Source organism: Chelonia mydas, chromosome 2 (genome assembly GCF_015237465.2).
Source record: "Chelonia mydas isolate rCheMyd1 chromosome 2, rCheMyd1.pri.v2, whole genome shotgun sequence".
In the NCBI taxonomy this organism is placed as follows: Eukaryota; Metazoa; Chordata; order Testudines; family Cheloniidae; genus Chelonia; species Chelonia mydas.
In genome coordinates, this window is record NC_057850.1 from 201,019,452 (window position 1) to 201,044,692 (window position 25,241).

General features: G+C 44.2%; 2 protein-coding genes across 22 annotated transcripts in view; one reads left to right on the forward strand and one right to left on the reverse strand.

Moving 5' to 3' along the window:
- Window positions 1–17,378, reverse strand: CBX3 (chromobox 3). Of its 11 annotated transcripts, XM_043541033.1 has the most exons (8): window positions 17,101–17,378; window positions 17,057–17,070; window positions 14,538–14,588; window positions 12,032–12,103; window positions 10,511–10,653; window positions 6,892–7,057; window positions 1,870–1,964; window positions 1–659 (listed from the first exon to the last, which is right to left on the reverse strand). In XM_043541033.1, exons 3-8 carry the CDS (start codon window positions 14,559–14,561, stop codon window positions 533–535), a joined length of 627 nt encoding a protein of 208 aa, XP_043396968.1. In that variant the 5' UTR covers window positions 14,562–14,588; window positions 17,057–17,070; window positions 17,101–17,378; the 3' UTR covers window positions 1–532. The 11 variants fall into 11 exon arrangements, with proteins under 11 accessions (XP_043396968.1, XP_037746438.1, XP_043396970.1 ...); XM_037890510.2 differs by having other exon boundaries at window positions 17,057–17,378; XM_043541035.1 differs by lacking the exon at window positions 12,032–12,103 and having other exon boundaries at window positions 17,101–17,373.
- HNRNPA2B1 (heterogeneous nuclear ribonucleoprotein A2/B1) overlaps window positions 16,497–25,241 on the forward strand; it is a 16,994-nt gene continuing 8,249 nt past the window's right edge. For 6 of the 11 annotated variants that reach the window (XM_037890508.2, XM_043541026.1, XM_043541027.1 and 3 more), the window contains exons 1-3: window positions 16,497–16,637; window positions 23,370–23,480; window positions 24,851–24,997. In XM_037890508.2, the coding sequence (XP_037746436.1) occupies window positions 16,608–16,637; window positions 23,370–23,480; window positions 24,851–24,997 (288 nt within the window). In that variant the 5' untranslated portion in view covers window positions 16,497–16,607. Of the gene's footprint in view, window positions 16,638–17,986; window positions 18,323–23,369; window positions 23,481–24,850; window positions 24,998–25,241 lie in introns of those variants that run through there. The other 5 variants (XM_043541023.1, XM_043541024.1, XM_043541025.1 and 2 more) reach the window with 4 other exon arrangements.

The following is a 25,241-nucleotide window of genomic DNA, read 5'->3' on the forward strand; positions in this document are numbered from 1 at the left end:
GAAGAATATAAAACTATTTTATTGACCACTGTTCACCAGTATTTACAATAAAGTAAACAATATACAGTATGATAACATTCAAATTACTACAAAGTTAGTTTTTACCTGGCCTCTTTGGGACTAAATTACCTCAAAGACTAAAAAGAATGGTTCTACATGTTACAGGGCTAGGTTGGGGTAAAGAAGATACATGCACATCAATAGCATAGAAGACTATAAAACATCTGTGAGTTTGTTTAAACATTTGTTATGATTCAGTAATAACTATGGAGGATCATGAAGGTTTATAAAAGCCTTTACCTAATATGGAGGAAATAGTATCAAATGCTGTCCTTTCATTAATGAAGCAAGTTGCAGAAAGCCTTTATTTACTTGCTGTTGATGCAAAACACACTACTTCAAAAAACAAACATATCAAACTCAATTCTCATTAGAATGTAGAGGTTTCTCACATTGCTAATAAATCAAAAGAATAAAATCCAAATCCAGGTTTTAATATTCATATATATATATAAAAAAGCAATGCAAATGATTATTGTGCTTCATCTTCCGGACACGAATGCCAAGTTAGTCGCTCTTCATAAAAAGCAATTACAATCTGAGGACATTTCATGTTAGCTTCTTTGGCCAGCACCAAGTCTGCCTCATCCGAGTCTTTCCTAAGAGGGCAGGGTTAAAAAAAAACAAAAAAACAAAAAAAACCAAGTCTTGAGTTTAAGAGCTATTACTAAACCAGATGTGTTTGAAATTGAGATTAGAATATATTTCATGATCAAGAAGCAGAGGTAGGAGTTTAAATTTTAGAAATATCTATTAATTTTAATCACCCTATTAATCACCACTAGCAACTTTCCAGAGGCCATCACTCTGAGAAGGTCCTCTTAAAAGGACATCAATTAAACATCACAATTTCTAGTTAATAGCAGTTTCAATACAGCAGTCCCCAGTTTTCCCTACCAGTTTGTGTTTTACAGTCACATTTTCCCTCAATAAAAAACATCTCTTTCCTGTTTGAGAGATCCACACAGACAAAAAGGGAAACACTGCACAAAGAAAACACTGACTACACAACAACAAAGGATAACCTGTCTAGTATTATGCATTACTTCTAATCTCATGTAAAACTTTTCAGACAGGTGTCACGGACAGTTAAATTGACAGTGTCACTCTGGGTAAACTGGACAATCACAAACTATTAAATCCAATTGGAACATATGCAATAAACAATTTATCAGATTGCAATTTTTGATCCCGTGTCAGAGTGAGAGAAAATGCAAGACAGACACAGTTGATACCCCTGTATTTTAAAAACTTTTATGATTTCACATGCATGTTAGAAGCAGGCTTGTTGCATATAACAAAGTATAAGCTAGCCACAAAGACAGGAAATAATAAAGAATGAGTTCTCTCATTTCTTCATTTAATAATGCTACAGAAATTCCAAATTGCAACAACCTGCATATTATATACATCCCAAACTTCACATAAAAACCACAAGTAGTGGATAAGAGGATGAGTAAGAGTCTTCTAAAGTGCAAATCTTTAAGTGTCTCAAAGTGAGACTCTGATATTTTTGGGGCAACTCAGTTGGACTTCACTGAGAGCAAAATTAGACATTTAAATAAAGGGATGGAAGCTACTATTGCACTGCCCACACTCCTCTGCCAAAAAGCATGAATTCAGTCTCTCATTAGTTTGACCAATGAATATTAGAAATGAGATTCCAATCTTACTCTACTTACTATTTGCTCAGGACAGGTTCCCAAACACAGAAACAAGTAAATTGTCATCTTTCCTGTCTCATTCCAAAAAGGAAATGGTTTCTTACCAGTTTAAACACTGGATCAGAGTTGTCTGTACATCACTTACCATTTCATGAGAAACATAAGTTCTCCGCTGCTATCTGTGGCCCCAATTATCCGCTCAGGATCAAGACCTCTTGCAAACCCCCTTGGTTTATCAACCTATTAAAAAGGTTGAAAGTCACATCTAGTTTAACATTAATTTTCATCATTTTAAGGCAAGTGTCAGACAAGTTACAGTTTACATCAAGTCAAGATTTATTTTGTCATTTTACACTTTAGAATGAGCCACTGAGTTAGTTAAATTTAGCAAAAAAGATGAATTTACATCATTAATATACACATTTATTTCAGAAAACTAGATAAGGCAGGAAGCATCTTTCTAGTGGAAGCTTAGTGTAAAGGTCAGGGAACATCGTAGCATCCCATAGTTCACCTGTATGATTGTATGAGTGACATGCAAACTGCAGCCAATTTCCTGAGTTTAGGAGCGTGGCAATAGCTCTGAGTTAGAAGTGATTTCTGCAGAGAAATTAAAATCCAAGCCTGCAAACAGGTACTTCCTTGTGAAAAAAAAAATATCACAATGTCGTCAAGGGTACCATACAGGAATAACTAAGAGTATGCAGTCATTGTTTACACGACCATACCCTTAAGACTAAACAAAAAATCCCTCTTATTTTAAATTTCAATTTTTAGACTAATTTAATTTGCTTTACATTCAAATTTAAGGTTATTTTAAGAAGACTGCCTATCACTTTATAAGTAAGGCTATGACTTAATGACAGGTGTTTTTAGTAAAAGTCATGGACAGGTCACAAGCAATAAACAAAAAGTCACCACCCATGACCTATTCATGACTTTGCTGCTCCCAAAGCAGCAGCTGGTGCAGCTCACCCAGGGGCCGCCCCAGCTGCTCGGGCAGCACTAGGGTCAGCCACACCGGCTGCTGTAGAAGATATGGAGGTCCCAGAAAGACATGGAATCTGTGACTTCCAAGACTTCCACAAAAGACTTGCAGCCTAACTTATAAGATCTACAATGTAGACCGGGGCGGGCAAACTTTTTGGCCTGAGGGCTACATCGGGTTTCCAAAATTGTATGGAGGGCTGGTTAGGGGAGGCTGTGTCTCCCCAAACAGCCAGGCGTGGCCCGGCCACCGCCTCCTATCCGACCCCCCCCCCCCAGCTTCTTGCCCCGAGACTCCTGCCCCATCCAACCCCCCTGTTCCTTGTCCCCTGATGGCCTCCCCAGGACTCCTACTCCATCAACCCCGCACTGTTCCCTGTCGGCCCCGCTGGGACTCCTGCCCCATCCACCACCTCTTGCTCCCTGACCACCTCCAGACCCCCCACCCCGACTGCCCCCAGCAACCCCATCCAATCCCCCCCTCATTCCTGACTGCCCCCCGAGACCCCTGCCCCATCCAACCCTCCTGTTCCCCACCCTCTGACTGCCCCAACCCCTATCCATACCCCCGCCCCCAAACTCCTCTGCCCTCTAGCCAACCCCCCGCACCGCGCACCACAGAGCACTGGATCAGGCTGCTGCTCTGCAACTGCACTGCCCGGCTACCCAGAGCATCGCGCTGGTGGCATGGCGCGCTGCGGCTGTGGGGGTGGGGGGGGACAGCAGGGGAGGGGCCAGCCTCCTGGACCAGGAGCTCAGGGGCCGGGCAGGAGGGTCCCGCAGGCTGGATGTGGCCCGCGGGCCGTAATTTGCCCACCTCTGATGTAGACAGTTTTACCAACTTAAGTGTCTCATGTCAAATAATTTTGTTTTATAGTGAACTAATGCCCACTGTGTACTTTTGTGCATCAGTAATAAAAGGTAAAGAACAGCTCTAGGAAAAGATGACCAGTTAGCTTTTTCTCCCTTTGCTTGTCTTAAATGGCAATGGTATCTTTTCCTCTACCCGTATTTTCAGAAGCAGACTTGGAAGGATTTTAGCCTAGTCATTACCCATGAGATAATTACTTTGAAGTTAGGTCATTTAAGGCCTAAACTTATCAACAGCCTCCCTTTAAAGCAGAGGTGGGCAAGCTATGGCCCGCCCAGTCCCAAAGCTCCTGGCCAGGAAGGCTAGCCCCCAGCCACTCCCCTGCAGCCTCAGTTCACCGTGCTGCCAGCACTCTGGGCAGCATGGCTGGCTCTGGCTGGGTGGCGTGGCTTCGAGCTCCTGCCGCTCTGAGTGGCATGGTAACGGGGCAGGGAGTTGGATAAAGGGCAGGGGGCCCCGGGGGAAGTCAGGGGACAGGGAGTGGTTGGATGGGGCAGAGGTTCTGGGGGGTGGCGGTCAGGGGACTGGAGGTTAGATAGGCGTGGGAGTCGGGCAGGGGGGCTGTCAGGGGGTGAGGGTGTGGATAGGGGTTGGGGCAGTCAGAGGACAGGGAGCAGGAGGGTTGGATGGGGGTGAGGTCCCAGGGGGTGGTTAGGGGCTGGGGGGTCCCAGGAGGGGGCGGTCAGGGTACAAGGAGCAGGGAGGGTAGGATGGGTCAGGGGTTCGTGCCAGGCTGCTTGGGGAGGCACAGCCTTCCCTACCTGGCCCTCCATATTAGTTTCGCAACGCTGATGTGGCGCTTTGCCCACCCCTGCTTTCATGTATGGTACATTTAGAAGATGTGAGAACAGATCCAGATATGTGAGTTGATTTCTTTGACTTTCAAGGGTTATCAACTTTTACTGTTTTAGTTCATAGGAAAATAGGAATTGCCATACTAGATCAGATCCAAGGTCCATCTAAATCCAGTCTGCTGTCAGACAATGGCCAATGCCCGATGCCTCAGAGGAAGTTGTAAAATCCCCACAGTAGGCAGACGTGGGATAATATGCCCCCAGAGGTCTCATCCTGATCTCTAATGGCAAAGATTTAAAACAGGGTTGGACATGGGCATCAGGAATATCCAGATTAATGACAAATTTTGTAAGGGACACTAATGCTTCAGGACCTAAGTTAATATCTTAAGTACTTGGCCTGAGTGACTTCCTATTGTAATGAATTCCACAGTTTAATTATCCATTGGGTTAAAAGTATTTCCTTTTACTGTTTTTGAATTTCCCACCTTGTAAATTTCATTGAATGTCCCTTTGTCAATGTATTATGAGACAGGGAAGAGCAGGAGTTCCCAATCTACCTTCCCTATACCATTAACTATCGTGTATATTTTTATCATGTTCCATTTCAGTCGTCTCCTTTCTAAAGTAAATAATCCCAATCTTTCAATTTCTCTTCATGAGTTTAATCCATGCCTTTCATTGGTCTCACTGCTTTCCTCCCCCTCCCCCCCGTTGTACAATATCCTTTCTGAGATATATAGTATTCCATATGAGGCCATACAAATATTCTAATTCCTTTATATAAATCAGTGTATTATTCATCATCCTACCCCCATGCCAGTGGTTTTCAAACTTTTTTTCTGGTGGCCCAGTTGAAGAAAACTGTTGATGCCCACGACCCTACGGAGCTGGGGATAAGGGGTTTGGAATGTGGAAGGGGCTCACGGCTGGGGCAGAGGGTTGGGGGTGTGGGCTGTGGGGTGCAGGAGGGTGCTCTGCTTTGGGGGGGCCCAGGTCTGAATCAGGGGGTCAGGGCTCTGGGTGAAGGCTCAGGGCTGGGGCAGGGGAATGGGGCACGGGTTTACCTCCAGCGACTCCTGGACAGCAGCACAGCTGGGGTGCACAGGCAGGCTTCCTGCCTGTCCTGGCACCAGAGAGACCACAGTGCGCTCCAGAAGCGGCCAGCAGCAGGTCTGACTCCTAGGTAGAAGCGTGCAAGCGGCTCTATGCGACTCTCACCCACAGGCACCGCCACCCACAGCTCCGGCCAATGGGAGTGCAGAGCTGGTGCTCGGGAAGCGCGCAGAGCCCCGTGCCACCCCCCCCCAGCACGTAGAAACCAGACCTGCTGCTGATTACTTCTGGGACACAGTGCAGTGTTGGAACAGGTAGGAACTAGCCTGCCTTAGCCAGGCAGCACCACTGATGGTGGTGCTGATGAGAGCTGCTGCGACCCAACGTATTCTAATTCCATGACCCAGTACTGGGTCACGACCCAGTTTGGAAACCACTGCCCTATGCATCCTAACTTTTTTTTTTTTTTTTTTAAACAAACACCACACCTGCATACTGAACAGATATTTTCAGTGAGCTGTCTACAATGACACCCTTGCTTGAATTAATAGTTACTTTAGAGTCCTGCAAGACATTTACGTTTTCCCCTGCAATATGCATTATTTTGTACTTATCAGCAATGAAATCATTCACCATCATGTTGCTCATTCTTCTAGTTTGTTTAGGTCTTTCTGAAATTCTTCAGCCCTCTCTGGTCATGACTAACCTAAACATCTTTTTCATTTGCAAATGTTAGTAGCATCACTCACCTCCCTTTCTAAATCATTAATATATTAAAACATTGGACCTAGGACAAAACATTGAGGCACTGTAACCCATGATGAAAATTGAGAACCCCTGGATTAAATGGTCAAACTGGGGGTTGGTACCCTGCAGGGGGTGGTGAGGTTCATACATGGGGGGCGGGGGGGTCGCGAGCTGTCAGCCTCCACCCCAAGCCCCGCTTTAACTCCATTATTTATAATGGTGTCAAATATATAAAAAAGTATTTTTACTTTATGGGGGGGGGGGGGAGGGGGGGTTGCACTCAGAGGCATGTTGTGTGAAAAGGGTCACCAGTACAAAAGTTTGAGAACCTATTCTCTACTTCATTATCTCCTAGAGCCATAATAATATTCTCATCCAGGAATACTTATCTTCTTTAGTGGAACCTTGTCAAAGGTCTTTTGGAAGTCCAAGGAAGACTTTGTTGACTATTTATTCACTACTTTGTCATGTTCAAATATATTAGTGAGACAACTTTCTTTTGCAGAAGCCATGCTGGTTAGACCCTATCATCATGATCTTCCAGGTGTTTTGTTATTCTGTTTTTAAATTATTGTTCTAAACCAATTTTCTAGATATAGATGTATGGCTTGTCTATAATTCCCTGGATCGCTCCTAGAATTTTTTAAAATTTGGGTACAAACATTCAACATAAGAAAAAGCATTTGTATACCAACAACTTCAAAATACTTACAGAATCCCTCTTTTTCTTTGATTTACTGTCATCAGATTCACTATCTGATAAAGATTTTCTTTTACCACCATCTGTTTTTTCTTTACCAGCTTTCTGGGAGTTCAGAAAGGCTTCGATTAACTCTGGACAATCTAAGTTTTCTTCAGGCTCCCATGTGTTGTCAGCACTGAAACATACATACAGCTACTCATGAAAGATTATCAAAAGCCCAGAAACCTAATTTAACCACGTAACTGACAGTAAGCAAAAGCTTCTTCCCCAGTACATAAAACAGGCTTCTTAAAGAAGAGGGGAGTCTACTTTATTTTCTTAAATTACCTTGCAGTCATCAGATATGCACTTAGAGTTATGCTCTATCCTGTTATTGCTGCAGAACAACTGCTGACAGAAGATACAGTACAGACATCCCCATCCACAACATTTTTTTTTTTTAATCCCTACCAACCCACCCAGTAGAAGCTGACTGACCCTCGAAACTCTACTCCCTTCCTATTTAAACACCTTCTAATACAGATAGGGAACCTATAAACTGTCTGGGGGCATAAGAAGAAACTAATTGAAGTCTGAAAACTATCCAAGTGTGCTTAGTTTTATTTGCTACTGAATGTCAAATCTATTAACTGTGTTCCTAGACAGCATAAGTGCCTTCTCAGTCAATCATATGCACCAGTACCAAACATTGCACAAACATGGGAATCCCCAAGATATTTTCAGTTACTGAAATATACTGGGATATCTTGAGGCAAGTCCCATAAACATCCAGACTAAACAAGTTACTGCTATGTACATCTGAGCAGAATATGCACTTTAGGAGATAATACACAGGCAACCATAGTATGACTATTTCGAGCAATATACAATTATAACATAAATGTGTTACTCTTGAGGGAATTCTGTGGTACAAAGTAAAAATCCTGTGCACATTTTAAAATTCTGCAGTTTTTTATTAGCCAATAAATAAATGTGGAGGCTCCAGCATGTCAGTGGGGAGCACAGGCCACTTGCTGCACAGAGGTAGATCACCCTGCAGCTCCCCCTCTCCTGGGACAGGGACTCAGCCATGAGGCTGCACCCAACCCTGACACAGTACAAGGGCCAGGCCTGCCCCCAAAACACCCTGGGACCCCGCCCCCTCTGCGCCAGGTGCGCTAGGTGTGGGCAAGCAGGCTCAGCCCAGCAGGATCCAAGTGTAGAGGGGCTTAGTGTGGTGGAGGGATCCAGATATGGGGGTCAGAGGATTTTGTGTGGGGCAATCCAGTGCAAGCAGCTGGGGGGGGGAGGGGGAAGCAGGTGCGGGGGAGGGAAGAATCTGGATGCACAGGGGCTCGTTGGGGAGTTCCAGGCAGAGGGGCAATGGGAGTCTGCAGGATGGTCCAGGAAAAAGTGGTTGGGAGCTAGTTGGGGCTCAATGGAATAGGAGTCTGGGGGGGCTTGTTGGGATGGTCCAGGTAGGTGCACGGAGGGGTGGGGGTTCAATGGGCCTGCTTTACAGGGGAGCCCTAGAGGCTGCCAAGGGGACACCCCATGAAGGGCTCCCGCTTCCTCCCTCTCTTTCCCATCCCTTTCCTAATGCCCCTCCCCAAGCACTATCCCCCCGCCCATCAATCCCACATGCCCCTCTCCCAGCTCCTTCCTCCCACTCCACCCTCCCTTCCCCGATGGGCACTCACTGGATGGCTCCCAGCACACAGAAGGGGAGCACAACTGGCACTAGAACCCAGGAGGCAGTGTCCAGCTGCAGAGTCAGCGGAGCCAAGCGGCACCCTCCTTTACCCAGCCAGTTCTGTGCTCACAGAAATAGAGGAGAAGCAGTGGCACAACCCCACACCTCTGTTTGGGGCGCAATGCCTCAGTGAACTATGCCCCTGGACATCCCCAAGCACCCACCTTCCCCATTATTTTCTGCAGGAAAGCAAAGAAATCTACAAAGGGACATGAATTCTGTGTGCACACAGTGGCGCAGAATTCCCCTAGGAGTAGTGTGTGCAAGACTGTGGATGTGTTCTAACACTAGGTAGGATATATGTTTAAGGGATGATTTTTTTTTTTTTTTTTTGCAGCTGATGAAGTGTAATCTCCCACAATAACACTGAGCAGAGTGATTCACTAGTCAAGCAAGCCCAGAGTTCCTCGAGCGAACTTAGCTTTGTTATCCATGTCTTAACTATATGGGGTCAGAGTTTCTCTACAGTGCCAATTTAGCTATCAATTTTTTTTAAAAAAGAAAGTTAAATCAGTGCAACATCTAACATGCATACAGTTATATCAATAAAAGGTGTTTATGTGTACATCTATACTGAGAAACAGTGGCAAAGTACAACTATTAGTGAGGCCTTATTGAATATTACAGTTACTTCAGATTTTCTTCCACCCTGGTCTCAAAAAATCCTTAAGACGTTAGTTAGAAGAATGAATACATACTTAAAATAGATCTGCTTGTTTTGAAATGCTATGGGCTACTGAAGTCTGAGAAGCAACCAACAGAAGCTCCAGTATACAATATCCCTTTCCCTGGGATTTACAATTTTAAAATACCAAGGGCATGGCTACACTTGCAGATGTACAGCGCTTTGAGTTAAACCAGCCTTCGGAGAGCACAGTAGGGAAAGCGCTGCAGTCTGTCCACACTGACAGCTTCAAGCGCACTGGCGTGGCCACATTTGCATCACTTGCAGCGGCATTGGGAGCGGTGCATTATGGGCAGCTATCCCAGCATGCAAGTGACTGCAACGTGCTTTTCACATGGGGGGGGGGGGGGGTGGAGTGTGACAGGGAGCGTGTTGTGTGTATGTGGGGGGAAAGAGAGTGGGTTTTGGGTGGGTTGAGAGCATGTCAGCATGCTGTCTTGTAATTTTAGACAGCAGCAGACCCCCTCCCCCACCCCTCCACATTCCACACTAATGGCTTGCTTTGTTTCAGAGCAGGTAAGCAGCCGACTGTCAGAAACAGAGCTTGCAAAGGGCATATCCGCATTCCTGCGGCGATTCAAAAACAATGACAAGAGTGGCCACTTGACTTAAGGGGATTATGGGACATTTCCAGAGCCTGATCAGAGTGCAGGAATGCAACACCTCGTTCATACTGGTGCTGCGGTGCTCCAGTGGGGGCGCAGCAAATGTTATTCCACATGCCGAGGTGGAGTACCAGCAGCGCTGTAGCCACGGAGTCAGAGTGCTCTACGTGCCTTGCCAGCATGGATGGGTAGTGAGCTAGTGCGCCCGGGGCTCCTTTATTGCGCTGTAACTCACAAATGTAGCCAAGCCCCAAGTCATTCTAAATGTAAGGCTACTCACTCTTAGGCCTGGTCTACACTACGAACTTAGGTTGGTATAACTATGTTACTCAGGGTTGTGAAAAATCCACACCCCAAGCAATGCAATTAAACTGACCTAACTCCCAGCATACACAGTGCAAGGTTTCTCCCATCGACCTAGTAACCACCACTCAGTGAGGTGGAGTTTTTCCATTGGCATAGGTAGTCTTCACTGAAGCAATGCAGCTGCACCACTGCAGTGTTTGAAGCACAGAAAAGCCCTTACTTTCCACTGTATTATTGCCTGTCGAAGTATCTAATGGATTTTAGGAGCTACCAGAAAAATATACATTTGGAATTCCTTACTCTGTAAATCCTTTCCATTTCAAGAAGTATTCAACCTTCCCATTCACTACACGTCTGTCCAGGACTTTCTCCACAACAAATTCTTCAGGCTCTGCTTCTTCAACTTTTTTACCTTTGCCATTCTGTTTCTTTCCCATTTTGTGCTAAAAAAAGAAGTTAAAAATTATATTTATAATAATATATTTTATATTGCTTTATGTAGCTATTTCAACGGTCAAGCACAACCTTTACTCACTACATAGCAGAAAAATGGCAACTTATTCATGCTGGGTCCAGGGCTCAAATTCCTATTAGGTTAGAGCAGGTAATCTGAGTGCCATTTTTTGTAAGTTGCTGAATAAAATACCCAAAACTGAGAACACAGTCTTTTTTAAAGGCAAAATGTTTTGCCTATGCAATCAATTCCTTCTTTCCCTTAATTGTCATTCCACTCCTTCCTCTAGTGCCAAAGACTCAAAATTTACAAGAACTTCTATAGTAAACATAACTGAACACCCACAAAAAAGGCAGTGTATAAGGAACAGCATAAAGGCATACACAAAGTAGTAAGCGTTAAAGGAACTGTGGGGAGGTGGACCAAAGAGAAAGGGAATGATATTCTGGCTACTAACAAAGAAAACCAAAGGCAATTGATTACTACTTTCCTCTCACTCCCTCCAAAAAAAGTAAAAGTGTGGAGGGGAGAAGAGATAAAGACATATTGCTATACCAATCTGGATGCCCAACAATAACCAATAACAGCTGCCAGCAGAATGTGTTACTTGTAACATTCCATAGCTGCCATTCTCCCCCTATGTTTACCCATGGACCAATGTAACTTTCACTAAAACACATGTTACAGAGGTTCAAAAACCTAAGATAGCTAAGCTTAAAGAACAGCACTTAATGTACAAAATTTATCTTATTAAAACTTTACAGAGATGTTGTATTTAAGTGTACATTAGATATATTATTGTATAACATCCTTTAAATACTTAAAATAAAAATTAATTACATCCACATCATCCTCAAGGCATTCCAAGTTTAATAAGGCACAATTAAATGTATTAGAAGGACACAAGGTATTTTTCAAAATTTCCTTGTTAATAATCCTAAAAGGCTTGAAACAAGTCTAGTACTGTCACATTGAGTGTTTGGAGCTCTATGGGATTAAGTGCACAGTTTTGGTTGCCATTTTGGATGCGCTCCTTATGGGAAAGCATTCAAAATGGCAGGGGGACTTTGAAGCTCCCACAATGCAGTCCTATGGGAGCATTAAAACTAAGTAGTGCTGTCACATTTCCCTTACCAATGTATTTTCCTACTGAGCACAGGCCTGCTATTATAGCATTGGTCATGAGTACTATCTGCATTTTGAGAAAGCAATGCATCAGTTTGTTTTGAAACTCTACATAAGTTTTAGATAGACTTTCCAGAGTTTGAGGAAGGGTGGGTGTTTTGTTTTTTAAAGGGGATATCATCAAGTATGTCAGGCTCAAAGTTAGTTCTTTCCATTTTTTGTAATTCTTTTCAAAAACATACGTAATCCTTGAGGATCCTTTTCCCAATTAGCCCTTCCCAAATGCCACCAACTTCAGACTCCTGGTTAGAAACCTACAAATTGAAGGTTCATACAGCAAAATACAAAAAAGGAAATAGGTTTCAAGATTTCTATTCTAAACAGTGAGTTTATACATATAAAGATATCAAATGTGGTGTTTGTTTGGGTGATAGGTGATTTAAAATAGAGCAAGCATTTACAATCAGATTTAAATTTTTATTTGTATGTCCCAGAGATGATATTTTGAGCAAAGCACCAATGTCTGAAGAGTGCCAACTTAATCACAGGTATTTTTAGGCAGGCAGGCAGGCAGGCAGGGAGAGAGAGAGAGAACAAGGATGCAAGATCAAGACAGAGAGAAAGGAAAAATATGAAGATGTCAAGCTATCCTCTGAAGGCAGTTTCCTTTAAAGGAAAGAAAGAAAGAAAGGAGTGGAGGACAGAAGAGAGAAATAGGTAGAGATGGAAAAATAGCAAAAATTGAAGAACAAGTGACATAATGCTCATAGCACAACAGTAGCAACACTACAGTTATAGTTGATGAGTAAACATGTATTCAAATGAATATAACTTTCTGAAAGATTCTCCTTTGGGCTTCGACTCAGTACCAAGGGGAATTATTTTGAGAACGTGAAAAAAAATTAATTCACCCTCTTATTCTCATAATTTAAGTACAAACGCTTTTTAGACCTCTAAATCAATTAAAAAACTTAAAAATTTGGCATGCACAAAGCCTTCCATGGAAGCATATGAGCTTTGTTTTTAAAAAAAGAAGCTTGCTTGAAAAACTGTCATGAACACTTGAAATTTACTGGACATTACTGATTTAAGCATGCCTCATATGTACACGAGGACAGATGTTCAAACTTGTCTTCTTGTCCCTCACTACATTCTATTATGCATATCTGACTGCATGGCCTGAAGAAAAATTGTGCATTCATCTCAAATTTTGGATGCTCTGTGGATGGATGCTTCTACATGCACTTCACCCAACAGAAGCACACAGTATCTGAAGTTGTTAATGGAAAGAATTGTCACTATACCCGTTTGGCCTCTTTTTCCGAGTCCCATAGCTGAGAACACCATATCCTGGGCATTTTAATGTTGCATGTTCGAATAAAGTGTACTTTGCTACTTTCCCATATTCAAAATTCACATAGTAGTATACACACATTTCCTTCAGTGTATCATCACTCACCTTTTTAATTTTATACAAGTGAAAGATTATAACATTAATGTAGCATTGTGGTAGATGGTTCAGATATACAAAAGTCAGAAACATCAAAGTTACAGTTTCAAGAGAAACACTAACTGTCCCCCTCATACACTCAGAAAAGCATGGTTCCTATGGGAACCATTAGCTGATTTTCCTGACCTGTGCAGCTAAGTTCCTAAAAAAAATACTGACTGTATTAATAGGTTCTCTTCCCGTCCTCTGAGCATTTCGGACCTGATATTACCCTCACTCATGTTAGAGAGTTGGGGCACTAACTTCTAATGGAAGGTTCTTAGCTTGATAAAGTGTTTGCAATGTTATTGCTTACACTGTCGCAGTCCAGTGAAAAATAATGAGGTAGTTAAGGGACAGGAGGTGATATTTAATTTGTCTGGATATGGGATAAATTAGTACTTACTGACTAGTAATAAGTTTAACAGCAGGCTTTTTTTTAGTAAATGTCATAAGAGCACACAATTTTCCCTCCTTCCCCACATTTAGGCTATATAAAAATCTGTTTGCCTATTATTTTTCCATCAAGTAAACCTAGCACTAGAGTTCTGCACTTCTGTCCTTTACAAACATGTACTGCCATTAGTTAAATGAATATTAGAGCAACTACTGTGACATCCATTTGTCCTTAATTTCAGAATTTTTTGGCTCATAATTTAATAACAAGAAGTTTCACAGTAACTTGATACCTGTCAAAGCCCTGTTATAATGGTCCAGGTGGGGGAGACATTTAATAATCTCTGCTCCTCTGAAATCAAAGTGAATTGTTATTTACTAGTAATAGTTCCAACAGCAATCTTAACTATGCCCCGTCACATCAGTATTAGGTAATAGTACTGTTCCTGTAGTTGCAATAATTTTTCCCTTAACGACTAAGGAGAAGTTAAAATGAATATGTTTTTGCCCTTTTTAAATAGGCAATGAATTACATGGGGTGCTGAAAGGAGACTAAAAAATTCAAAGTGTTTTCTGTTAAAGGTTATTAAACAATCTTCACTTTAAGTCAGAGAGCTGAACTGGAGCACAGACCTCCATTAAAGAGAGACGTTCTTTTGTTTTGTTTGTAAGATGGCAGTTTTATTTAAGCCAAAGTTAATGTCCTTTCTATTAGCCTTACTTTCTGGATCTGAGATTTTAGTCAGAATAATGCTGGGGAGGAGAGATGTGGATGTATCTTCTACATGGAGATGCCAAGTTATAATTTTGAAGAAAAATACTTCGGTTAAATCCTTATATATTTTAGGTGCTCATGAACTTACCAATGTAGTTTTATTGGAGGCCATTTTTATTGCAGACTTGCAGAGCTTTTACTAGAAAAATGCATGACAATTAAAAGGAAGTTTACATTACTCAGCGAAAGGCATCCCAATACAATCATGGTCCTTGTTCCAACCCCCATGTGTTCACTGCACATAACATTTCAAATGTGGATTAAATCCAGAGAACTAGATTACTAGTTTCTCTGACAACCCACAAACACACCATTATGCTAGCCATCACTTTTGCTACTGATTGTGTAGGAAGGGTTACAAGAATGTCCTTCCACCAGCATAAAGCAGAGATGTTTCAGAGAGAGGCTGGGAGAACCATTAGGATATATATTTCCTTAAACCCAATGGGATAAAAGTGTTCGGATTCTAGCAGTTAACCAAGAGATATTTAAAAGCATTTTCAAGATGCAAAAGTTAGATTTTAATTAGCAACAGCTAAGTATCTGTAGTGTAACATAGTAGTGAGTTACCAGTAACCTTGACACAGCAAGAAATACATATAAACTGTAGATTATGTTAAAGCAATTGTAATGTTGCAAATTTAAGGATCAGAAGGTAAGAGTTAAGGCTAATACAGACATTAACTCTGCCAAATTGCACACATTGTATATTGAAGACTAAAATGCTTAATTAAGAAATATACATTTCATTAACCTAAACAGATTGTACAAACATATGGTCTGGATGAAGCAAACTCATCCCCTTTCCCATACAATTTCTCACACTAATCACCTCTGGGCACAGATTTCACCACCCATCCCTGGAAACTACAAAATGAGCAAGACAAAGGTAAACCTTTATTAAAGGCCAGAAGAGGCCTTTGACTCAGCAATCCCGCCCAATTCTCATCTCCTGGCAGCCAGAGAGGTGGTATCGTAGCCAAATCCGGTGGGGGGCGGGCAGAGGGTGAGGGTTGGGCCCTGCTGCTGGGCACCTCATCTTGTCTCCATTGAAATGAGGGGAGGGAAACAAAGGCCCGTGGTAGAGAAATGAAGGGGTAAGGCTGCACCACAGGCTTGTGGTGGGTGCACATAAAAGGCCTGGGTGACCTAACGGGACTAGGCGAGCCAAATCTGGCGGTTTTGCACGGAGTAGGGACAAACTGCAGCCCAACATAGAGGGGGAAGCCCTGCGCCCCTTTCCCCTTGTGGGGGAGGGAACAGCTGTGGCCACACGACAGCCGGACCCGGCAAGTCATGTGCGTTGCCCAAAGCCGCCCGCCACCATTTCACACAGCCGCCCTGAAGAGAGAGCGACGGCCCCTTCCCAGCGCCACGTTGCCCCCTCGCGAAGCACGACCATTGCGCTCCAAGGCTAAGCCAGGCGGACGGCGGAAAAACCACCCCCCATGCGGGGGGCTTCGCTTTGTCTGCTGAACGCGCCCACTCCGCCTCCACGCTGGGTGCTACCGCGTCTCCCCAGGCGGCCCCCCAGCGTCTAACCGCTCTCCTCCCCACACCCCTCGCGTTGCACCACGGCGAGGCCCAAGAACCTTCCTCCTACCTCGGGGGAGAGGCACCCACTAGAGATCCCGGGGCTCAGCTCCCTTTTCTCCCGCCCAGCGCCGCCACTTCCCTTCAGCTGGGGTGGCTGCTAAAGGCGGGCAGCGGTGGCGGCGTTGGGCGGGGGGCAGGACCTTTGCAGTTACACCAAACACGAGCCCAGCTGCAAGGGATTTGGGGCGCTGCCCAATTCACAGCGAGGTTAAATTGGAAACGAGAGAAAGAGAGAAGGATACAGACTTCAATGGTGCCCGGCGGCTCGGGTTTCCCGTCTCCTCCTTGCTCCCTGCGCGCACTGAGCAGCAGCGACATCTGAGGGGGTGGGGGCAGCGGCTGGGGCGGCTACTGCGGGGTGTGAGCGCTGAGCTGCGCGCTGGCTGGCGGCGGGGCACAGCGCACAACGCCGCCTACACGCTAGCTGCAGCCTCCTGCCGCCGCCGCTGCTGCTACCGTGTCGCCAGTGCGGGAGCGAGAGGGGGGCCAGCCAGGGCTTCTCTCCGAGACGGTAGCTTGAAACACGGGGACGCGGCCTCAGCGAGCGCCTGGGCGAAGCAAGATGCCTCGCGGAGACAGAGAGAGCGACTGGGTGAGTCCCGGGCCCCCCTGAGAGCGCGCTATGGCGGCCTGGCGAACGGCCACCGCCAGCCTCTGCCTGGGCGCGGCTCCGAGGCGGGACGGGCCCAGCGCCCGAGCGCAGCGCCGGCGGGGGAGAGGCCCCGCGTCGGCCGAGGGGCTGTTGGCGGAGGGTTGGGGGGTTCGGTGACGGAGGAGAACGTGGGGGCTGGTGGGGCGATGCGGCTCCCGCGCGGGGAGGGGGGGCAAGTAGAGGAGCTCGGGGCGCTTCACTCCTTTGCCCAGTGGGGGGAGGGGGGAAGATGGGGCCATGTGGCCACTTTGCCGAGGGCGGGCGGTGGCAGACCGCGGCCATTTCCCCACTGAGCTCGGCGCGGGGGGAGGGGAGCCGCCGAAGCGCCATTTCCCCGGCGAGGCGGGGGCTGCACTCACCCTTTGTGGCGGGGCCGCTGTGCGAGGAGCTGGCTACCGCGGGGTCTACTCTTCTCGTTTGCTCGCGGGCCCGGCTGGCGGCGTCTCAGTGCTGGCGCCAAAATCTGGCCACTTATCACTTCCTCCCAGGCCGCCAGAGGCGAAGGTGCCAACCCGCCAACAAAGGGGATCTCGGGGGTGCACACCCAGTGCGCTCCGGGTTTGGCCCACTGGCTCCTGCCTGCACCACAGGTGGGGGAAAAGGAGACCTTTGGCTAATTATATCTCTCTTGCTGCGAGGGGATCAGTCTCCGCGCAGCTTCGGCAATTTCCGGAAAAAACCCGAAGCTGGAGCAGACCCCCGAGCCGAGCAGCTTCGGCTTTTTTCGGCCACCAGAGGCTTTCCGGCTTTTTTTTGCCGGAAATTACCGAAGAAGCCATTTTAGGCGATGATTCCTGTTTCGGCTCTTCCCGGAAACTGCCGAAGCGGATCGGATCACGGTTTGCGTCAGTTCGTTCTTTTCCGGGCAGTGCCGACGTGGAGTAGGTCCACGACGACGCCTGCTTCGGCTTTTTCCGGAAAAAGCCATTGCTAACGGCGTTGCTGAATTTTTTTCTACGTTATTGAAACACAAACATCCCGCAGAACTGCGGGCGCTCTTGGGGGTGTTTAATTCGAGTCGAGGTCAAAACAGCCAGAGACCGCTATGAGTGGGAAGGGGAGCGAGGGACGGACCACTGCGTGGCGATGCATTTAAAAAGACGTAACAGTTAAGGCAGCCATTACTAGAAAGGTTGGGTCGTATTCTCAAACAGGGTTACGTAGACCATGAGGTGTATGGTACGCAAATTTGGGTTGTACAGCTGCGAAAGGTGTGTTTTAGTTTGTTGCAGTTAGTACCTTTGCGTAATAAAATACTTATTCGTAAACCCGTACGCTGTTAGCGCAGCTCTAGTAGTTGCAACTTTCCCGTTAGCTGATGCGCTTGGTGGCGCAGTGGGCGAGACTTGGTGGTTTTCCGTAGCAGAGACGTTAGAGGGGAAGGAAGGTTCTGGAAGCGCCGGCGGCGGTTGGGCTGGTGCGCAGCACAGGGAGGCGGGGGTATACGCTGCGGCAACAGCGCAAGCGGAGGCGAGTCCTAGAGCCGCCTGACAGACCGTTTAACCGAGCTCCGGTTGCGCTAGCGAGCCGCGTGCGCCCTAGGGGTGACCATGGAGGGCAGTAAGCGAACCGGGTCTCTCTCTGGCCCTGCGAAGCGCCGGGATCAGGCCGGGGAGGCACAGATGGTAATGGCGGTAACGAGGGGGAGGGGTGAATGGGCCGGGGAGGGGAGGCGGCTGGGTCCTGCGGTAGGGAACCTCCACCGTGAAATAGCTGAGAGGAGTGGCGGGTAGGGAGAGGAGGGTGCGCTGAGTGGAGCGGCCCCGTTACCTGGGGCAGCATCTCTCTGTGACGGGACGGGGGGGGTCTGGGAGCCGGTGCGTTGGCTGAGAAGGGCGGTAGCTAGTTCTGTTCCGGCCCGAGGGAGAGCGGGGGTAGCCGGGGCCCTGTTCCCGAGGGTGGGGGGCTGGTGGAGCGGTCGTAGCCGAACCCGCGCGGCCGGCCAGAGAAGATTTTCCCCTTCTCTGCGGCATCGCTCTCCCCAGAGTGGGCGCGCGCCCCAAAGCAGCAACCATTTTCCTTCTCTGGCCACTGGCGGCTGCCCCTGTCTCCCGGCGCTGCCACATGGCGGGCGCGGCGCGGCCGCCGCTTTGCGCTTGATGATCTCAGGCCTTTGCGGCGCCAGTCCCGCTGCCGCGTTGGGTGGGGACGCCGAGGAGGACTCGTGGAGTCACACACGAATACGACTAGCTCCTTTTGAGTAGAGTCTGCGCGGTGTTGGGGGAATGGGGAATCTGACCCCCCCCCCCCCAATCCCGTTGGGGCCTCATCCCTCGGCGCTCCTTTTTTTGGCGGGCACCCAGTTGTCGGATGTTGATCAGAAGCTTCCGCTCTCCTATCTCTGGCCGCCATTTTTGCTGATTATGATCTTAACCTGCTTGAGTTTGCAACAGTTCAGAGCCATTCTTTCCCTGCCTCTGTAGCTGTTTTTTTATAAAACACATTCCTTGTGATTGGACTCTGTCTTCTCAAATAGAGGTTTCACATTTTCCCCACCCCTTTGCAGATTCGTGGGACATAATATAATCTCAGAACTGGCAGACTCCTAGTTACTCATTAAAATCTTACCTATCATTTGCTCCTGTGAGGGGAGGATGCGTGATGGGAAGCTTTAAAGACCACTTATACCCTATTTTATTATAATTGGGGGGGGGGGGGGGAGTTTTCACCAAGAGTATCATAGAAGGTGGGAAAACCGTCAGATGGTTTGTGTCATGTGTATTTTATACCAATTAATGTTAACTTTGGTATTAATTGATGGTATTTGATTTTATCTGAAGGGTTTCTTTTAAGTTGCCATATGAGACTTAGGCCTTACTTTTCACTACAAACATTAGACCAGTATAGTTATGCTGACAGAGCTCCCTAGTGTAAAGAGTCTACTGGTGGGAAGTAAGTTTCTGTCAGCAGCAGAGTAATCTGTGTGCCCCTCTTCCCCCTTCACTCCCTAGAAGTCTCAAAACTCCAAGTCCATGAGCCATCCAAGGCAGGGCATGGCATGGCACGGCACAGCATCAAGTATTTGAGCAAGTCAGTACTGTACTTTGGGTGGGACATGCTATTTTTGATGTACTACACTGCCATTAAAGAGTTGAGACTCCAATGGCAAACTTCAGAATATTATTTCTGTAGCTTATCCTTAATGGAAGTGTGTGGTCACAGCATGAAAACTTTAGTACTGAAACTTACTTTATTTTTAGGGCGTGACATGCATTATTTGTTGTGGTTTTTTGTTGTTTTTCCTTTTGGCTGAAACAGTTATTTGCATATAATCTCAAACTTTAATTGTGCAAACATCAGTTTAACAGGGGAACAAGGCTGTTTACTGGGCTACCTCCTTTTTCCTTCCCGGTCATGCTGGCTGCCTCTTGTCTCAGTAACATATTGCTTGTATGGTGAAAATATTACAAAATTGTATATAATTTTTAGCTGTCCTGCAAGAAACTAGTTACCAAGTGTTCTGCAGATAATGAGAAGTGTCATGTCATAGATTCTAGTACGTAAAAAAGGTGGGGAGGCACTATCTTTTTATTGGACCAACTTCTGTTGTCTGGTCTCCTCTCTCTAAACATCCTATACCCAACATGGCTACCACAACACTGCTTATTCTAGTAATTATTTACAGGGCTTGAAATACTTTCTGAAGATCATCTGTTGCCAATACATGTAACTTAAAAATACCTGGTTTGGTAGTCTGCTAGCATGCCAAATGATAGTGATTTGATCTGTTTCGTTAGCATTCCTTTTCTGCCAAATACTCCAGTTAGGAGTTTGAGGTAGGAGGGTGTTTTGTGAAAAATAAAATTATGCAAATACCTTATATCATAATGTAGTGGCCCAAATATTCCCATTCACTAATGGTAGATTCAAGTCCTTTATCTTCCCATTCCTTCTCTTTCAATTGTTCGCAACTTGAGTAGTGTGGGGGTTTTTTTGCCTTTTTTTTTTTTTTTTTTTTTTTTTTTAAAGGGGGGGGGATTTTGGGGGCCTGTATATGGGTTAGTACTGAATCAACTTTTGATAACTCTCTGTGTGCCTGTTGCTTTCCTCAGGCTTTGCAGATTGTTTTGCAGCAGTGCAGTAAAGTAACTAGAATGATAAAATTGAACAGTAAAACTTTTTACATCGTTGTTGCAAACCTACCTACTGACTGTAGAGCCTGAGAAAGGCAGCAGGATATGCAGCTATATCAAAAGCAGATTTGGTATTCTTTCTCCAATTTCGTTTAGCTATTGGGGCACACTATGGAAGTCTTGCTTTAGGCAAAATCAAGAAGCTTTCTTTTATTGGTCAGTGTGAAAATTCAACTGGAAAAAAAATTGAAGGGGATACTGCTTTTAAAACTATTTTAAAAAAAAAATCTTAAGTATTTTCTCAAATGCTCAGTGTTAGTTTTTGATGACCTGTTAGACTACCTTTTCTCTCTCTCAACATGAATAGTGAAACAGATTAGCCAGCTACGCTTTTGTTAATCTCATTCTGTTCAATATTATTAGGTTCTTGTACCCTAGTCCAGTGCTCCATTGTTGGCAGTATAATATATACAAGATTTTTTTGAAGCTATTCCTATTAAAATAAAAAAAATTGAAGTGTGTGTAAAACCTCAGTTTTTACAAATTCTGTATTGGAGCAAATTTGACCAAGCCAATCCTCTCATGTTCTTGAAGACTTGAAAATAACCCACTAAAATTTATCGGTATTCCCCAAATTTACCATTAATAAGTGTCTCTTCATCCTAAACATGATGATTCTAAAGGAAGAAGAATCTAGCCTTTCAAAATTACTTACCCAAGTGAGTGGGTAAGCAGAATATTGTGAGGGAATAATTAAGTATCCAGTATTGGGGCAAACCAGTGTGACAAGGCATTCATTCCATCTTTTTGATGGTGTTAACTGCTCTGGATATTTTTACTGACTTGAAACTTCTAATTGTGCTAATAGCTGCTTCCTTTCCAAGGTAGTGATTCTTCTCCAATTTCATAATAAACTCTTCAGTTGTTAATTGAGCTCTTCATAACTTTGGCTATTTGTTTTGTGGTAGCATCTTGGCATCTTGGTACCATCATGCTAAACGTAGTACACGCCATGAAAATTGTCCCTGATTCAATAAACTTCGGCTGTTGGCCATTTTGTTAAGATGAATTGCTTTCATTCCTCCTCTTTATATATTGCTGTTTCAGTATCATACAATATTTAATGTACTGTATACCGGGGTGGCCAAACTTACTGACCCTCCAAGCCATGTACTATAATTTTCAGAAGTTTGAGCGCCAGGTGCACCTGCCTAAATCCCACTCCTACTGAAGCTCTGAGCCTTGACAGGCGTTTCTCACAGGGCTGAAGCCCCAAACTCCCTTTGCCCTAGTCTGGTAGGTGGAGGATGGTGGGGGGCTCAGTAAGCTGCCCTTAGTGCAAAAGTGCTGTATACAGCTTGTGAGCCTTCCTTTGGCCACCCTTGGTATATACCTTAGTTTTCTGATGGCCTTCATCACCTGACTAGCAAAAGGTAAATTTGCCTTTGTGAAGGCTAGATCTTTTAAAAAATTAAACTATTGAAAAGCAGGTAAAATAAAGTATATGAGAGCTTACTGTTGCTTAGAACTGCAAAACATAAAATCTGTTTGCCTTCACGTAACTTTCCCAGAAAACAGCCCCTATATCTTACTCTAAAATACCTACTTCCTTTATTGTATGCCTGATTTTTTAAAGTTTGTTTTTTTTTAACTGAGTATGTATCAAGTCAGAGTTAGCCTATGTGTATAACACTAGTTCAGAATATGTAGTCTCCTTTTTTTTTTATTTTTTGTTTTGTGTAAATTTTGCCTGGGATAGGCATGGCCACAATTTTCAAGCCTCTTTTGATACAAAATAAACCTCAACAGTAAATGTAGAAATGTCTGTCTTGGAAGAGTACTTAAGATACAATGAGGAAAAAAAAGTAAGCGGCTTCCCACTTGAGGTCTTATCCTACTCCTATTGAAGTCAATGGCAAAACTCCCAAAGCTCCTTAATATGTACCTCATGAGAGCTTTAATTGTCCATATGTGAATGAATTGATGAAAGATTTATTTAATAGCTTAAGGTTTTTGGTGTCTGAGCCTATAAGTTTTTATTTGATTACAAAAGACGCTCCCCCACCCCCATTTTGTGTATGCCTCATATAGAAGCTTGTTTCTCCTTTTCTGGTTTGTATTGGTGAACATCAATTCCAGCACAAACACTTCTTTATATTTAAAAAAAATAGTCTGCATTTTGGAATGAACAACATAAATCGATATCTTCTAATCTGATTTTGTAAAGAGACCACACAGCTCATCTATTATAATCTATGGGGGGTTTTTAAGAAGACGCTGTTGCAAGGAGGAAAACTTGATGGCATTTCAGTGGACATTTCTCCAGTTCTAAGAGTACTTAAAACCTAATTTTAATTTTTAATATATTTGTGAGGGGAAGGAAGGTAATTTTAAAAAACCCTCTGAAATTGTAAAGAGCTACTTTTTTATAATATATGGGTCTGTATTGAATGGCAATAATAAACTTCAGATAAGCACAATCTTTTGTTGAAAATGAGTATTCATTGACATTTGTGAACATGTCTGAAGACTTAGTCTGACATTAAACAGTAGTATGGGAGAATTGCAAATGATATTAATACTATATTCTCTAAATTAGAGAGAAAAGGAGCAGTTTCGCAAACTGTTCATTGGTGGCTTGAGCTTTGAAACAACAGAAGAAAGTTTGAGAAACTACTATGAGCAATGGGGGAAACTTACAGACTGTGTGGTAAGTTGCGTGTGCTAATGTATGCTGATAATGTGGACTTAAAAACTTTGGTAAAAATTGCATACCATTTTCTGAAGTATTGGAATAGCAGTAGATTACTGTTGTGACGTATGTTGAAGTATTTAGAATTTTAACTGAAAATATAAATTGGTGAGTACTTACATAACCCAGACACCTGTGGCTCTTGGCCTCAGTCTTCTCTTTTTGCAGAGGTCCACAAGTTAACTTTGCATTATGTATGTTGGGAAGGGTAGCATTTTAATAAGAGGGCAAATGGAAGCATCTAGTTGATCCCTGTATGCTTCATGTGAGATCTTTAGAAAGCTTTATGTATAAATTGCGGTTGAAGTCAACAGTTTCATGAACAATATGCATGATGGAGGGTAAAGCCAAGTTTTCACTGTAATGCAGAATTATACAGTTCAGATACTTTAATCATGAGTAATTGGGTTAAAATACCTGCTTTTGTGTAGAAAGCAGGGAAAATCTAAATTAAAGATAAGTAGGCTGATTCTGTTCAAGGCCCTCACTTTTGGTTTTTATTTGGTTTTAAATTTCTCAGAAATCTATTGGTGTTCATTACAAAATATACAAAAGGGGTAAAAATTGGTGCACCCCCCCCCCCCCCAACTGTGAAGTTATCCTTTGAGGGATAGGAGGACAGGAAAAAAAGGGGGGATGACGACAAATAGAGACGCATAAGAGTATTTAAAGTAAAAGAAGGTTTAATCTCCGCCTGGAGCAGGTTGCTGGAGCCAAAAGGTTCTGGCTTTTTTTTTTGTTTTTGTTTTTGTTTTTTTACAACTTGAACACACACACAGAGAGAGGCAGGTGTTTAATCTTCCACTACATTGTCTTACTTTAACAGACAGCTTCACATTTACACTGAGGCCTGGTCTACGTCTAAAATTAGACTGACTTAACTACATCACTCATGGTGTGAAAAATTTTATGCCCCATGAAACAGTTACCTAACCTCCACAGTAGATGCAGATAGGTCAATGGAAGAATTCTTTTCAGAGAGGTTGATTAACAAAATCGATGGAAAAACCCTTTGGTTGATGTAGGAAGCATCTGCACTAAGGCGCTATAGTGGCACAGCTGTAGCATAGATCTACCCTTCGACTAACTTATTAGTAACATATCTATCTAATGTATTGCATTTTCTTAACGTCATCAGTATTTTCATGTATTTGAGTGGTCCAAAATTTAGGTGAAAATTGATTAAAAACCAAATAGCAGTGTTTGTAAAACTGGGAAGTTTTTCAGTAAAAATTTGTCAAACTGAAAACAAAGAGCCTTGTTTATACTTAGTGGTAGTATGAAAACTTAGTAGTGAAACAGTAAAACTTCCTGATTTCTTTTTGCAGGTGATGAGGGATCCTGCAAGCAAACGATCGAGAGGGTTTGGTTTTGTAACATTCTCCTCTATGGCTGAAGTTGATGCAGCCATGGCTGCAAGACCTCACTCAATTGATGGAAGGGTAGTTGAGCCAAAACGAGCAGTAGCCAGAGAGGTGAGCAAAGTACTGAAAAGCAAAGAGGCTTTTTACTTTATGAAAGATTAATGTCCCTGATTTGGCAAGAAACTAGCTTATTCTTAAAAAGGAAAAGGAGTACTTGTGGCACCTTAGAGACTAACCAGTTTATTTGCGCATAAGCTTTCATGAGCTACAGCTCACTTCATCTGATGCAGCTTATGCTCAAATAAATTGGTTAGTCTCTAAGGTGCCACAAGTACTCCTTTTCTTTTTGCGAATA

What these genes read in the sequence shown, in the direction of transcription:
- CBX3 (XM_043541033.1), bottom strand. Translation starts at nt 14,561, where the DNA reads ATGGCCTCCAATAAAACTACATTG. An exon ending in CCTCCAATAAAACTACATTG is followed by an intron (nt 12,104 to 14,537) that starts GTAAGTTCATGA and finishes TTCAATTTGTAG; the next exon opens with GTTTCTAACCAGGAGTCTGA. An exon ending in AAAGGATCCTCAAGGATTAC is followed by an intron (nt 10,654 to 12,031) that starts GTATGTTTTTGA and finishes TTCTTTTTTTAG; the next exon opens with CACAAAATGGGAAAGAAACA.